At 56.3% G+C, this 13,384-nt stretch overlaps 1 protein-coding gene across 3 annotated transcripts in view; it reads right to left on the bottom strand.

The window, feature by feature from the left end:
* Positions 1-13,384, bottom strand: part of Lipc (lipase, hepatic) — a 114,581-nt gene that overhangs the window by 18,038 nt on the left and 83,159 nt on the right. For all 3 annotated transcript variants that reach the window (XM_005393840.2, XM_005393838.1, XM_005393839.2), the window contains exons 3-5: positions 2,636-2,823; positions 1,246-1,419; positions 853-970 (exon numbers count right to left, since the gene is read on the bottom strand). In XM_005393840.2, the coding sequence (XP_005393897.1) occupies positions 853-970; positions 1,246-1,419; positions 2,636-2,823 (480 nt within the window). The remainder of the gene's footprint in view (positions 1-852; positions 971-1,245; positions 1,420-2,635; positions 2,824-13,384) is intronic.

Genomic DNA, 13,384 nt, shown 5'->3' on the forward strand with positions numbered 1-13,384 from the left:
AAAAAGTTTTTCCTTGACAGGAAAGTCACTACAGCTCTGTTCTTTATCTTAAATATTCTTTGTTTTAGCCTGCTGGGTCTTGAGGGATGAATAGGAGTTTGGTAGGTGGGCGAGGGCTCGGTGGATGGGTGGTGGGCACAGGCGATGCCGGGTGCAAAGGCCTCCAGGCACAGGAGGCCACAGTGTGTTTGTGAAGTGGGGAAACCTTGTGCTTTTGAAGTCTAGAGCTGCAGAAAGGTGCTGGCAGGAGATGGGGCACTCTGGTGCCACCTGACTGGGCAGGGCCTGGCCTCTGCCCCGGGGCCCCGGCTGCAGGTGTCTGTCGCCCCAGGGACTTGGCAGGGGTGATCTGACCAGAACCCGATTTGGGGCAGCATGTTGGCAGGATGCCGGGGAAGGACCTCTGCACACAGCCGGCTCTCCCTGGGTGCCGGCTGCTCCCAGCTGGGTGTGGGCTTCAAGGCTTTGGCTACCGAACTTCCTCCTTCCGTGAAAGCAGACCCTGGAGCGAGCCCGTGTGCTTCAGCGTGGGGACGGAGGCGCCGTGGAGGCCGGGACCCTCCGCTCCCCAGCTCATCCACGCGGCTGTCCTGCCTCTGAGGTACAGGTCGGAGACGCGCCTTTCCTGCTGCAGAACTGCGCCTCGGGTCTGCTGTGCATGGTCAGTGCTGCCCGGTCCACCCAGGCGGGCGGCCACGTGAGGCGGGGGCGGGGACTGGGACTGGCGTCCCGGGCTCTGGAGCCTGCTGGTGCAGTGGCGGCTCGGGCCACTTGAGAGAGGCGATGCGTCCTCCGGGGCGCCAGGCCTCAGGGAGCGGGCGAAGACGCGGAGCAGGCAGCAGGCGCGGTTACCTGTGATCCTCCCGATCTTGTGCCGCCCGCCAACGTAGCTGCCTGCGAACCCTGCGACGTGGGCGCCCAGGCTGTACCCGATCAGGTGGACGCTGCTCGGGGACAGGTGCACGGATTCCTGGAAGGGAACGACGGCAGGCGCGGGGTGGGGAGGCGTCCGCTGGCCCTGCTCCTGCCTCAGGGGAAGCTGGCGTCTTCTCTGTCCTCTGGGGCCTGGCTCGGGGGAGCCCTGCAGAAGGACACTGACGCCCTGCGGAAGGACGGCTCTCCCGCGCGGGGTCTGTGGCCTCAGGGTGTGGCGGGGTCCTGCAGCTCGGCCTGGGACACCCCTGCCCATGCCCCCCGCCCTGTGCCACCCCTGCGGGGGACAGGGAGTGGCGAGGAGGGGCTCACCTCCAGCCAGCGCAGTGTCGCGGCCACCTCCTGGCCCACGAGGCGCGCGTTGCGCACGGCCACGGCGTAGTGGTGGTGGGCCAGGGCCAGCCAGTCCGCCAGCCCCACGTTCACTGGCTGGGTCCTCAGCGCGGCCACCAGCCGGTGCACCCAGCTCTCCAGCACGCCGTCCACCTGCGGTTCGGGAAGCCAGACCCGGCTCTGGGCTTTGCCAGAGGTTCCCGACCCCAGGGCCAGTCTCACTGCCCCCTGCACGGGCTTCGTGAGCCTGCAGCAAGGGGAACGTCTGCAAAGCGGGGCCGCGGGCAGGCCCCTCTGTCCCGAGCTCTCCTGCGCGGCCTCTGAAGAGGGGTTCCGGGGCGCTCGGGTGAGCTCAGCTCGCCCCCCCAACGCTTCCCAAGGCACAGAACTGGAGGAAGAGCCCCAGCTCAGAAAGAGGATGAGGGTGGCCGGCAGAGCGGAAGCCCTGGGTCTAGGGAGGTCCAGCAGGAAGGGACAGCAGCAGCAAGGGCAGAATCACAGCAGGGCAGGTCTCCTGGGGGGTGTGGGAGAAGAGACTGCGGAGGTGAGGCTGGGTTGCAGTGCCGATGGCCTGCGGTCATCCCATTTACCACCTGTCTACCAGGTGCCTGTGGGCGCAGGTGACATCTGGCTTTCAAATTGTAAGGTGAAGGCAGGTGTAGTGGCACATGCCTGTAATCCCAGCACTTGGGACGCTGAGGCAGGAGGATCGTTGCAAGTTCGAGACCAGCCTGGGCTACAAAGTGAGCTCACGGTCGGCCTGAACTGCACAGCAAGACCCTACCTCAAAAAGACAAAAAAAAAAAAAAAAAAAAAAAAACCAAAAACAAATTATAAGGTGAATGTGCTGTCTGGAATACAGATGTGATGGCTAGCTCCCTAGCAGCTATTTTGGACTATGAAGATGAGGGCCAGAAGGACTGGAGCTTGCGGACTCTGTTGACCAGAGCTGTGTGGTCAGTGCTGCTTTAGGTCTCTGGACTATTGAACAGACCTCTGTTTTATTTGCACCACTGTGGCTCTGAATGTCTGTTATTTGCAGTGCGACATTTCCCGGGGAGTTCTCGTTTCTGGTTTCCTAGCCCCTCCTCAAAGCTGGCAGCATTGGCAGGAACCTCCCCCCCGCCGGGTGGGCTGTGTCCCTGCTGCACCCCAGAAGCCGTGTGACCTCGAGCCCCTTGTGCTCTCCCGCCCCGCTCACTGTGGCAGGGAGACAGCCACGGAGCCAGCGCGGCAGCCCTGGGAAAGCGGGGTGCGCTCCACAGACGGGGTGCGTGAGGCGCGAGGCTCCCCCCAGCTCCCGTCTCTGCCTAGTGATGTGCCCCCCCCAGGAGAGAGCGCAGCGGGGAGAGGCCGGGACCCTGCGTACCGACCACCCGTGGATGATCAGCACCAGCGGCCGGGAGGAGTTGAAGCCGCACTCCTGCAGTGAGCCTGGCCGGTGCGGTCCGATCTCACAGCCCTGGCCGTGCCCGTCCGGGAGGAGCAGGAATCTGGTCTCCATCTTCTGCAGGGCTTTCTTTGTTTCCACAGCTTGAGGTCTTCTCCCCAGCGGCTCTGCAATATAAAATCAGGGGCGGTACTCGGCCTGCCGTCCGTCCCAGCTCTGCCGGCCCCAGGCCACACGGCTGCGGAGCACACAGCCAGCAAGGGGCTTACACCTTGGAGCAGCCAGGGCGGGAGGGTGACGCAGAGGGCCTCAGTCCCTCTGTCCTGCCATCCCTGTGGCCAGCCAGTCAGGCCCGGGAGGGGTGACCAGGCGTGAGGAAGGTAGGTGGGGCAAACTCCACCCAGCCACTGACAGTGAGAGGTGGAGGCAGGATTCGAACCCAGGCCTTTCCCCCAGAGCCAGGGAGGCAGCAGCGGTGGAGCCTCTCAGTCAGGCGACACTGTGCTTGGCCCATGTTGTCACCTCAGGCAGCACACGGTGTCCTGTGTGCGTGGCAGGGACAGAGGGAGCAGTAGGTGGGGTCGGGTGATAGATTCTGCTGGACGCAGGGGCTTTTCAGGGAGCGGTGCCGACCCCGGCCTGGAGGGATGGCGCGCCCTGCGTGTGGCCCTGGGGGTTGCTGGGCCCAGGGACAGGCAGGAGGACCCAGTGAGACTCAGCAGAGCCTGCACGCGGCGGAGACAGGGACAGGCCCGGCAGCCCTGGACGCCAAGGGCTTGGGCTCTGGATGACCGCTGGCCACCAGGAGCTTTGCGTGAGAAGGACACGACGTTACCGTCTCGGAAACCTCTGAGCCTGAGGGGAGGAGGCGGGCGGTGTCTACACCCCGCTTTGTTGAAGCACTTGATCGCCTCTCTGGGAGAGCCGCACCCTGACCTCCGGCTCCTTTGGTGGGGTGGCAGCCCGAGGTCGGCCAAGGACAGGACCCTGAGTGGGAGGCCGCAGGAGGCGCCTTTCCCCCGGGTGCGGGTCAAGGCGGGCGAGGTCGCCCCTCAGTGTAGAGGTCGGCAGCTTCGCCCTCGGTGGCCGAGCGCAGGGCCACACCGGAGGCCTTGACTCCGCTCTGCCGTTTCTATCAGCCCTGATCGTCCTTCTGAGCATAAGAGCATCCGGGCTCCTCAAGTAATGAGTCCTGGGCTTTTGGTTTCCGGGGACAGACAGCAGATGCTGGGCTCGCGGAGCGTGGGGGAGGATCAATGAAACCAGTTTTCCTACCCAAGGGTTCCTGATTCAAGAGGTCATGACCTCCCAGCGAAGGGCAGTGACTTTTCACCGTGAGGACAGAATGAAATCAGCCTGATTTATTCAGAGGCGATGTGAGCGAGAATCTGAGTAACTGTTGCAGTGCAGACCATTGCTGCTGCCCGGAGGGCTTCCCAAGCCCGTTGCCGCTGAAATCGCCCTCACCCCTGACACCAGCCCGGGCCCCGCTCCACGTTCTTTGGGGCACTGCCCTCCTGGACACCGGCGTGGGAAGCCAGCTGCCAGCTTGCGTTTCTGTGCTAGTGTCCCAGCCGGCCCGAAGCCCCGCGCTCCTGAACGCCCCCGGAGCCCAGCACTCTCGCCTGCACACCACCGTTTCGTGTTTGGTTCCTGACCGGTCTCTTCGGGTTTTTCCACCTTTGTGCCCCAGAGCCCACACGACCGAGCCCCTGCAGGAGCGCGGGCTCACTGTCCCCTTCCTGGAACCTGCCGAATGCTTGGGCCCCTCAGCCAGGCCCGAAACCAGGAGGGCCCGCCGCTGGGCCTGCACCCAGGCCTCCACAGCGGCCTCCTCGGCCGGGCACCTCATTGGCCCGGGGCCCCACTTTCGCTGAGGTCTCCCAGCACCGCAGACTCAGCAGGCCAAGCGGAATCCATTCTCCTTCCTCCCACCCCATTCTGCCCTTCCCTTCCTTCCTCCTCTGTTTCCCAGGGGGGCTCGTTACTCGGCCCTTCATCCATGCTGTGGCTCAAGCTGGAGCGCTCAGAGCTTCCGTCCCCTCTTTCTGTCAGCTGGGTCCCCAGCTACTGGAGACTGTGCCACACAGCGGGATGGTCTTCTGCACATCGCCCCTGGCCACCTCATCCTTTAAAAAAGAATTGTGGCCGGGCATGGTGGCGCATGCCTGTAATCCCAGCACTCGGGAGGCTGAGGCAGGAGGATCTTTGTGTGTTCGAGACCAGCCTGGGCTACAAAGTGAGCTCAAGGCCAGCCTGAACTGCACAGTGAGACTTTGTCTCAAAAAAAACCACAAAAAACAAAAAACCCCAAAAACAAATAAAAAAGAATTGTGGTATTGCAGCAGACTCTCAACTGGTTTATGTTTTGTTTTTCTACTTGCAGAATTAACACATGCTCATTGCATATATGCAATTTAGAAAATGCGGAAATGAGTAAAGAATCTTCTTATGTAGAAGAACATTGCTAACACTTTGAGTATTTCCTTCCAATCTTCTTATGCAGATTGTTGTTCTGTGCGTGTTTGCTTGGAGAGCTGCCTTAGTTGCTTCTTGCTGAGACAAAATACCCAGCACCCGAAGTTAAAGGAGGAAAGGTTTGTTAGGCTCCCAGCCTGTAGAGGTCCTAGCAGGTGGCATCGCAGAGGAGAAATGGCTCATGGTGGGCAGAAGACAGCAAGCAGTGCAGAAGAAGCAAAGCAGCAAGCAACAAGTAGTGACAGGAGCAGCCCTGTTTCTGTCCCGTATATTCTGTCCAGGCTCCCTGCCCTAAGGGCGGGTAGCACTCACACCCAGGGTGGGGCAGCCTTATTCCTAGCATGGAACCATGAATCAATCCCAGTATCACAGCCTTAATCCTAGCATCACACACTCTAGACCTCTGAACGTCCCACCTATGACCGCATGAGGCTTTGGGGAACATCCAGACACAAGGCAAGGCAAGTGTCTATAACCGAGATCGTATCACAGAAATGAGTTTATGTCCCTCTTTACCTGCCGAGACGGTTTGCATACAGTGCCAGACATGCTCACAAACGTGCTTTTGAAAACTGGCATAATTTACTTGTCCCACTAGTTAGAAACTTAGATAAGACCACCTTTACACATAAATCTCTGCAGCTGTAAAGGCCTCACAAGGGACATGCACGGCCTCACAAAGAACATGAAAAATTACTGATTACTCCCCCTCTTGTCCTTTCCACCTGCGTCATTCCACATTCTAGCCACTCCCTGAAACTCCCTGAAACTCCCTGAAACGTATCGCTCCTTTCTTGTAAGTTTCCTAAAGTTTCTATAGTGTCTCGGAAGACTGCTTCACAAAGACTTCATTTGCCAAGCAGGACGTGGTTTTTTGGCTTAAAAGCTGCTCTCACACCTGGTTTGCTGCTGACCTGATCCCGCCCTGCGTGGAGGCTCTCAGTCAGTCGCTGGCCAGCTAATAAAGGCTCGTTCTAAAATCTCAATTGGCGAACCGTGCGTTTCGGTGTTTGTCGGTCGGTACCTTGGTTCGGTTCTGAGTCCAGAACAGCAGCTACGATTTTTTTCCCTAGGATATGTTCATAAAGTAGAATTGTTAGCTCCTTAAGTCCGATCCTATTTATATCCTTTTGTGTATATCTACATCCAGATGGGATTTCAGCCTTTTTAACGCTAATATATATATTGAGAGCTTTCTCCGGGCCAGACTTTTAAACAATCTCATTTGTATTGACTCACTTCCACCTCACAACTCTACGCCTGGTTATGAGGAAAAAAAATGGTTCATTTGGGGGTGGAGAAATTGGCTCCAAATTATATGAAGTAGCAGCAGCTCCTCCTCTAAATACAGCTCCTGAAATTGACATTTTCTCATCTCTTCAGAAGAGACAAAGCCACACCACTGATAAACATTCAAGGATAGTTCTGTGGTTTTTGTGAGAGAGAGGATTTTCCCTATGATATGAGGGAGGTCAAGTCCTTGCAGTGAATCAGCCCCTGTGTCCTAGAAAAGGATCTCACAGGCTGGGACAGCGTGGGGTTGTGCTCTGGCGTCCAGGGGCAGCAGAACTGCTCTCAGAATTAGGAGGAGACGCTGGATCCGGCTGTTAAATTTCTGCTACTTTATGTTTCCTTGCAGCAAGTGAGCTCTCCACTCCCAAGCCGGCCCCCTTGGTTGGAGGTGCCTAATGTTTCACACAGTAACGAGTTATTTCGCGTTCTTTTGGGGGAGGACTTCGCTGGAGCTGTCAGGTGGGGCGTGCGGGGGCAGGGGGCCACCCCAGGCCCTTCCCCCGCGGGCGTGGACGGTCTCGGCTTGAGATCGGGTTGCCAAGTGCTTTTTGGACTGGCAAATAGTCCCACTGTGGCTTTGGCTGGAAATCTCACCGGGATGCGCAGTGACTAAGCGGGTCCTGACTTGGGGCTCCCCCGACCTTCTCCCTCACGCGCCCGCCTCAGCCGTGGCCTTCACAGTCGCCCGGAAGCTCACACAGAGCCGAGAGGCCGGAGAGGCCCTGACCGCCCAGCCGCGGGGCTCCTGCAGCGGGCGCAGCTTCAGCCTTGGCGTTGCTTGTGCCCGTGAAAGGGAACACACAGGGCTCGGCACACGCAGCTGAAGAGAGAAAAGACTTCAGCCCTTTCAGCTGATCCCTGGTGAGGGGACCCAGCGGGTCCCGTGTGGGGAGGTCGGGAGCTCACTCTGCAGCCCGGTCACCTGGCTCACTCCCGGCTCTGCGACGTACGCTGGGTGCCCTTGGGCTGGTTGACCAGCCTCTCTGGCCTCACTCTGAAATGAGAGTAAGGGCGGCACCTACCTCACTGGGTTACTGTGAGTTACAGGCTGAAATATGCTGTTTTAAAACAACTTGGAGGGAGGACCCATAGCTTTCTGCTCAGTCAGCCTGAGGGACCGTACGTGGTGCGGGTTTGGTCACAAGGCGAGTTGAAGGAGGCAACGGGATTAATCTGGAGCATTGCTATTTCCTTGGCGTGCTCCAGAGGCGTGTCCTCGTCACGTGACAGCGCGGACAGTGCTGTGACCGATGGGCCCCAGGTGGGCATCCTGGAGCCTGTCCCTGAGAAGGACTCGAGGAGTGGCCTGTGCAGACACGTTTTCCCATGAGCCTCTGGTGCACGCACCCGCCACGGCTGTGTCACAAGCCCCAACACCCCAGCAGCTGCAACCCTGCCCAGCTCTCCACGCTCTGTACCCGAACGCCGGAAGTTTGGAGTTTGCCACGCGGGAGCATTTGCATCATGAAAACTGGCAAAGGCTAAAGATCAGGTCTCCGATTTACCTTAACTATTGTTACTCCTTTGGGGGGAGGGCACTCATTAAACGCAAGCTCACACCCAGGCATGGGGGCACAGATCCGTAAGCCCAGCATCACAGCTGGGGTGCAGCTGCCGGGGAGGCAGGGGGATCTTGGGTTCAAGGCCAGCATGGACGATGTTAACAAGATCTTGTCTCAAGACAAAAACAAAAACAACACACACACACACACACACACACACACACACCAAAACCCAAACAGCAGCAAAAGTATGCTCACCGCTGTGTGAGACCTTAGCTCACGAAATGTAGGTGACAGGGAGCATGTTTCCTTATTTCCTTTCCATCAGCCCACGGAGAGCTCCAGGTCCCTGCTGTGAATCCGAGGTCCCCAGCTTTGTGCAACTGTCCCTCTGCGGGGTCCTCGCTTCCATCAGGTCTGGCTCGAAGATGCAAATCCCTCCCCCGAGTGTCCGGGATAATTGTGTGGACGTGTTTAAATTTTCACAAATGATAGAATATGTGGGATTCAAATGGCTTCTACAGCTTTTCGGTCCTGAAAACACCTTTAAAGTAAGGACCGGCGGGGTGGCGAAGTGACTCAGAAAATGTCCCAATAGATGCTTGTGCACACAAGGCGGGGCTGAGCTGCAAAGGGGAGCACTTCCTCATCGAAGCCCAGCCAGCAAGGGAGAGGTGAGCCCGGAGCCCAGGCCTCGGCCCTTGGCCAGCCTGCTCCGCACCTGCCTGGTGGAGGTCCTGGTGGCTTCTCCTCGCCCGGTCCTGCCCCAGTTCATCCACACCTGGTGGCCCCGCAGGGCCGAGCTGAGTGCAGACGCGGTCTCGGTCCGCACTGCTCGGATCCGCATCTGCCCACTGCTCTCTCCCTCAGCCCTTCCCGAGTACCTGCTCTGCCAGGCGCCTTTCCTCAGAGGCGACTCGCCCTCAACTACAGCGTGTCTGGGGCAAGCATCAGGATTTTCCCCCTTTCTTTTAAAAAGTGTATTTATCACACAAAAACAGGAGTAAGAGTAGAAAATAAAATTTGTATTATGATACAAATGTATATCACTCACAAGCTCATTGTCCCAGTGAATTGACTTTTTATTTTTCTGTGTTCCTATTCTGTATCCAAAAGCAAATATATTTTTCACATAACTGTGCAGTTACAGCTGTCCCTGCTTTTTTTCCTTTCATGTGATGTAATAAACACATCTCCATGTTCCTAGGATGTCCCTGTCCATCATTTTTAACGGCAGAGTAGTACTCCACAGGGGGAAGTTTGGTGATTTATCTATTCACTGCCTTCTCGTGGGGCAAACAGTATGTTTCCTATTTTTCACCTTTATAAACAAAGCTGTGTTGAATTCACAACCAGAGCTTTTCCTGTTAGAGAATTATGTCCACTGGGATGAAGTGCCTGGTGTGGGATCACTTGGTTAAATGGGATCGCTTTGCTATCTTACAGGTAGGCTCCCCGCAGCCATACACACATCTAGCGCAGGGAACCTGTGAAGATCCCAAGGGTCCTCATTACGGGTGACGATGGGGGTTGGAGCTGGGGAGCTGGGGTTCAGTTGAAAACATGGGCTGTTTGTGGGGGCTCCTGAACTTTCCTAGTTGCCTTTATCTAATCCTCAGAACATGCCAGGAGGTAGCCGCTTTCCCCAGAGGAAACTGGGTCTCCCCGAGGTTAAGTGTCCTGGGCATGGCCACCCCGGACACAGGTGAGCTGGGGCTCAAGCTCAGCCAGTGGGGCTCAGACCTACTCCTACCTCCAGCCCCACCGCCTGCCAAGGGTGAACAGTGCCAGCAACTCATCCTGTGCCGAAGCACTGGCAGACGCTCACCCCGCTCCCACGCTGGGAGTGTGGTGCTGACAAGGCATCTTTCACACAGCGAGGACCCAGCCTCGGATGGGGTTGAACCCCGGCCGCCTGTGTGCTGAGCAGCTCCACTGCGGTCCTGGAAGCTGGTCACCTGTTGGGATGGACACATGACCTCCTCGGTCTCTGGGTGACTCCAGCACCCTGCGGTAGCACCCGGACCTCTGAGTCAGTATGGAGTGTGTGCGGTACAGTGTGACGCCTTACACAGCTCACGTGGTGACTTTGAGAGGCCAGGCCCGTGGTGTAGGGCCGTCACTGAGACAAGCACTGAACAGGTTTGTTCCTGCGGCTGCCGCGTCTGCTTTCAGAGGCACGGTGGCAGTCAAGGCCCCGGGGTTTTATTAAATCCTTATGGTTGACCTTCAGGAAGTCAATTCACTGACTAGGTCTTAGTTTCCTCATTCGGACAATGAAGGCTTTGAACCTCCTGCCCTGCAGTCTCCGTATCTCCTGGAGTCAGCCGGAGTAGGGCCTAGCCCTTGCTCCTCCCCATACCTGCTGTGCCTCAGTTTCCATCTCTGAGAGACCAGGAAATTGGGAGGAGCTTGTAAGGTCCCTTCAGTTCTAAGAGGTGCAAGTCCTAAGACCGTCCTCTCTTTGACTTTCAGTAAGTAAAGGTTCTGGTCCGTGGGACACCCCCTCCTCTGACCCTGCAACTGGCGCTGTGCTCTGGAAGATAAATGCTTGCAGCCAGAGGTAGGCATTAAGCATCAGCTTTGCCAAACAGCCCTCAGGTTACTCTTCAAGGCAAAAGGCAGAGGTGTGGGCTAATGAGCTGGAACACAGGAAGGGCTCTCGGAGGCAGGGGCCGACCCGTCCTCAGATCTCTGGGGCTTGCCAGCCTCAGCCTGGGCTGCAAGGATCGGTTATTGGGTGGCTCTTAGAGACCCAGGATCCCCCAAGTGTAGGGGGTCGAGCTCAGTAAGCAGAGAAAGACTAGAATAAAGGCCTCAGGGTTTCCGGCAAATCCTGAGCAGAAGAGTTAAGAGTTTACTGGAGGGAGCAATTAATACACAAGAGGGAGAGCTGAGAAAAAGAGCAAGGAGGAAGCCAGGTGCACTAACGCAACAGCCGCCCTCCCCGCCTCCACTAAAATGCAGGGGAGACAAAGGGGGAGGGGCTACCTCGTTGTTTTATTTAGTACGTAGAAGTATATATATTCCCATTCTAGCATCACCATGGTACCACACGAGATGCACATGCGTCCCCTTACTTAATCTCTAACTTGACTTGCATGTGAGGCTTCTCCTAACCACCGCTAAGGGGCTGACTGGGACAAGCGGGCAGGGAGAAAACGAAGACCACCAAAGGAATGTGCACCAGACAGCGGGATCTGGGTGGGGTTCTGTGATCTGGGATCCATCTGTGACGGTTCAGAGAGCCAATCAGGTTGTGATAAGCTCCAGGTACTGACCTAGGTGGGAAAGTCTTCATCACAGAGACAAAGGGCCATGGGAATCCATGTCTGGGCCCCTGCCCTCACCTCACGTGGGCAGCTTTCTGTCCTCTGCTTTTCCCTCTCTGCTAACGGAGAATAAAAGTGGCTGCAAAATATACCCAGCCAGCTCTGTGCCTCTGCACCACTACTGAGTGGATGCTGTACCCCCGCCCACTGTACCCCGTTACACACCACCTGATCTACACTCAAGGGCTGAGGCGTGCGTGGGTTCCTGTGCTTTGGATGCAGACTCCTGCTGGGCTCTGTGGCCAGGGTCGCTGACCTCCGTAGGGAGGCCTGGGACTCAGCACTGGGCCAGCAGGCAGATCATTCTGTGAATACCTCGCCCAGTGGATAAGAACATGAGCTCTGGAACTGAGCTAGGATCCAAAGACTAACTGATCTTGTAGAAGAAATGTTAAGGCACTCTAATGTTGAAGAGGTGGCAGGGCTGTGGTTGGGGGCTTTTAGCCAGGTTTGTGTTGAGAATCACAAGCAAAGAGCCCGGCAGGATGATTAAGACACTTGAGTTAGGCCAGAAAGGAAGCTCTTGTAAAGCTGTGGACTGCAAAGACAGGGCAGAGGAGATCTTGATTACTGAGAAGGAACAGGAGAATAGGAAAGGTGGCCTGAGGGCATCACAAGGACGAACAGGACTCTGCAGCCTCAGAGTTGCAAAGGTGAAAGACTTCACTTTGAGAAGAGAGCCCAGAGTACCGTGTTCCAGAGTGGCGGTGGCCTGGGGGAGTTGTTCTTGGCATTTGGTTCATAGGCACTCAACCCCTACAACCAAGAGAGAAGGAACACTGGCTACTGCTCCAGTTGGCAGCAGACCTTGGCATCATTCATGTGGCACTGGTTTTAGGTGCATGCAGAATGCCAGAGTTGTGGGGTCAGGGAGGCTCCCACCCCAGTATCAGAAGAAGGCCTGGGAGGCCAGGCGGTGTGCCCCTGAGAGGGCAGTGTGTGAAGCTGTGAATGTGAAGCCAAAGGTGCAGTGGAGACCCCAGAAGTTTGGAGAAGCCAGCGACGTGGAGCATCTGTGGAAAACTGCAAGGAGGGAGCAGAGCCAGCCCCAGAAAGAAGTCATGGGAGCTGCAACCACTGGCTGTGCCACGGGGGCGGAGCCACCCAAGCCCTTTGGAGCTCATGTCTTGCCACAGATTGCTGGGGATGCTGCAAGTGGAACTGTGGGATTTAATGTTTGCCCTGCTGGATTTTGATCTAGCTTTGTTCCCATTCCTTGTTATCCTCCTGCTTTTGGAATGGAAATGTCTATCTTGTGCCATTGAATGGTGGAAGTGTTTAGCTTTATTTTCATTTGTACAGGGGCTCACAGCTAAGAGTTTGCCTTAAATCTCAGAAGAGACTTGGGACTTGGACTTTTCAGCAATGCTGTTAGGACTTTGGCAACTCTCAGAGATGGACTAAATGCCTTTTGCACGAGTCTTTGGGGAGCCAGGGGCAGAATGTTATGGCTTGTGTCTAGATGTTCTCTAAAGCTGCATGCAGTCATAGGTGGGGCTTTTTCAGAGGTGCCTGGATCTAGAGTGTGTGATGTTGGGAGTGATTCATAGTGCAATGCTAGGATCAAGGGCACTAAGATTAAGGGTGTGAGTGCTAACCACCGTAAGTAGTCTGGGTAAAATATAAACACAGAAAGAGCTGTGGTTGTCCTTTGCTTGCTTTGCTGTCTTCTGTCTGCCATGAACTGGTTCTCCTCTGCAATCCCCCTCTGCCATGCCACCCTGCCTTGGAGCCAGCTGATTATGGATTAACACCTCTACAAACTGTGAGCTAAATAAACCTTTCCTCCTTTAACTTTGGGTATCAGGTATTTTATCTCAGCAAGGAGAGAAAAATAACTAAGACACAAAGGTGGGCTTTGCCACTAGTAAACTGTAAATGCGGGCAAGTTTACAGACAGCTTCTTTGAAGGATTGCAAGTGAGAAAAGTGTATAAAGTACCTCCCACAATGCCTGGTGTTCAGCAGGTACTCAATGAGCAGAGATGGCCAAGGTGGTATTGGGGTGGGAGAAGTGGTGATTGATGCTGCTATTACAAGGCCTTCCTCCCCAAAAAGCCCTTCCTACCCCACCAGTGTAAGGCGATGAGAGGGGTAGCTCTTCATGTCAGGGTAATATGGGAT

Source organism: Chinchilla lanigera, unplaced genomic scaffold, assembly GCF_000276665.1.
Source record: "Chinchilla lanigera isolate Chin_1 unplaced genomic scaffold, ChiLan1.0 scaffold00049, whole genome shotgun sequence".
NCBI lineage: Eukaryota > Metazoa > Chordata > Mammalia > Rodentia > Chinchillidae > Chinchilla > Chinchilla lanigera.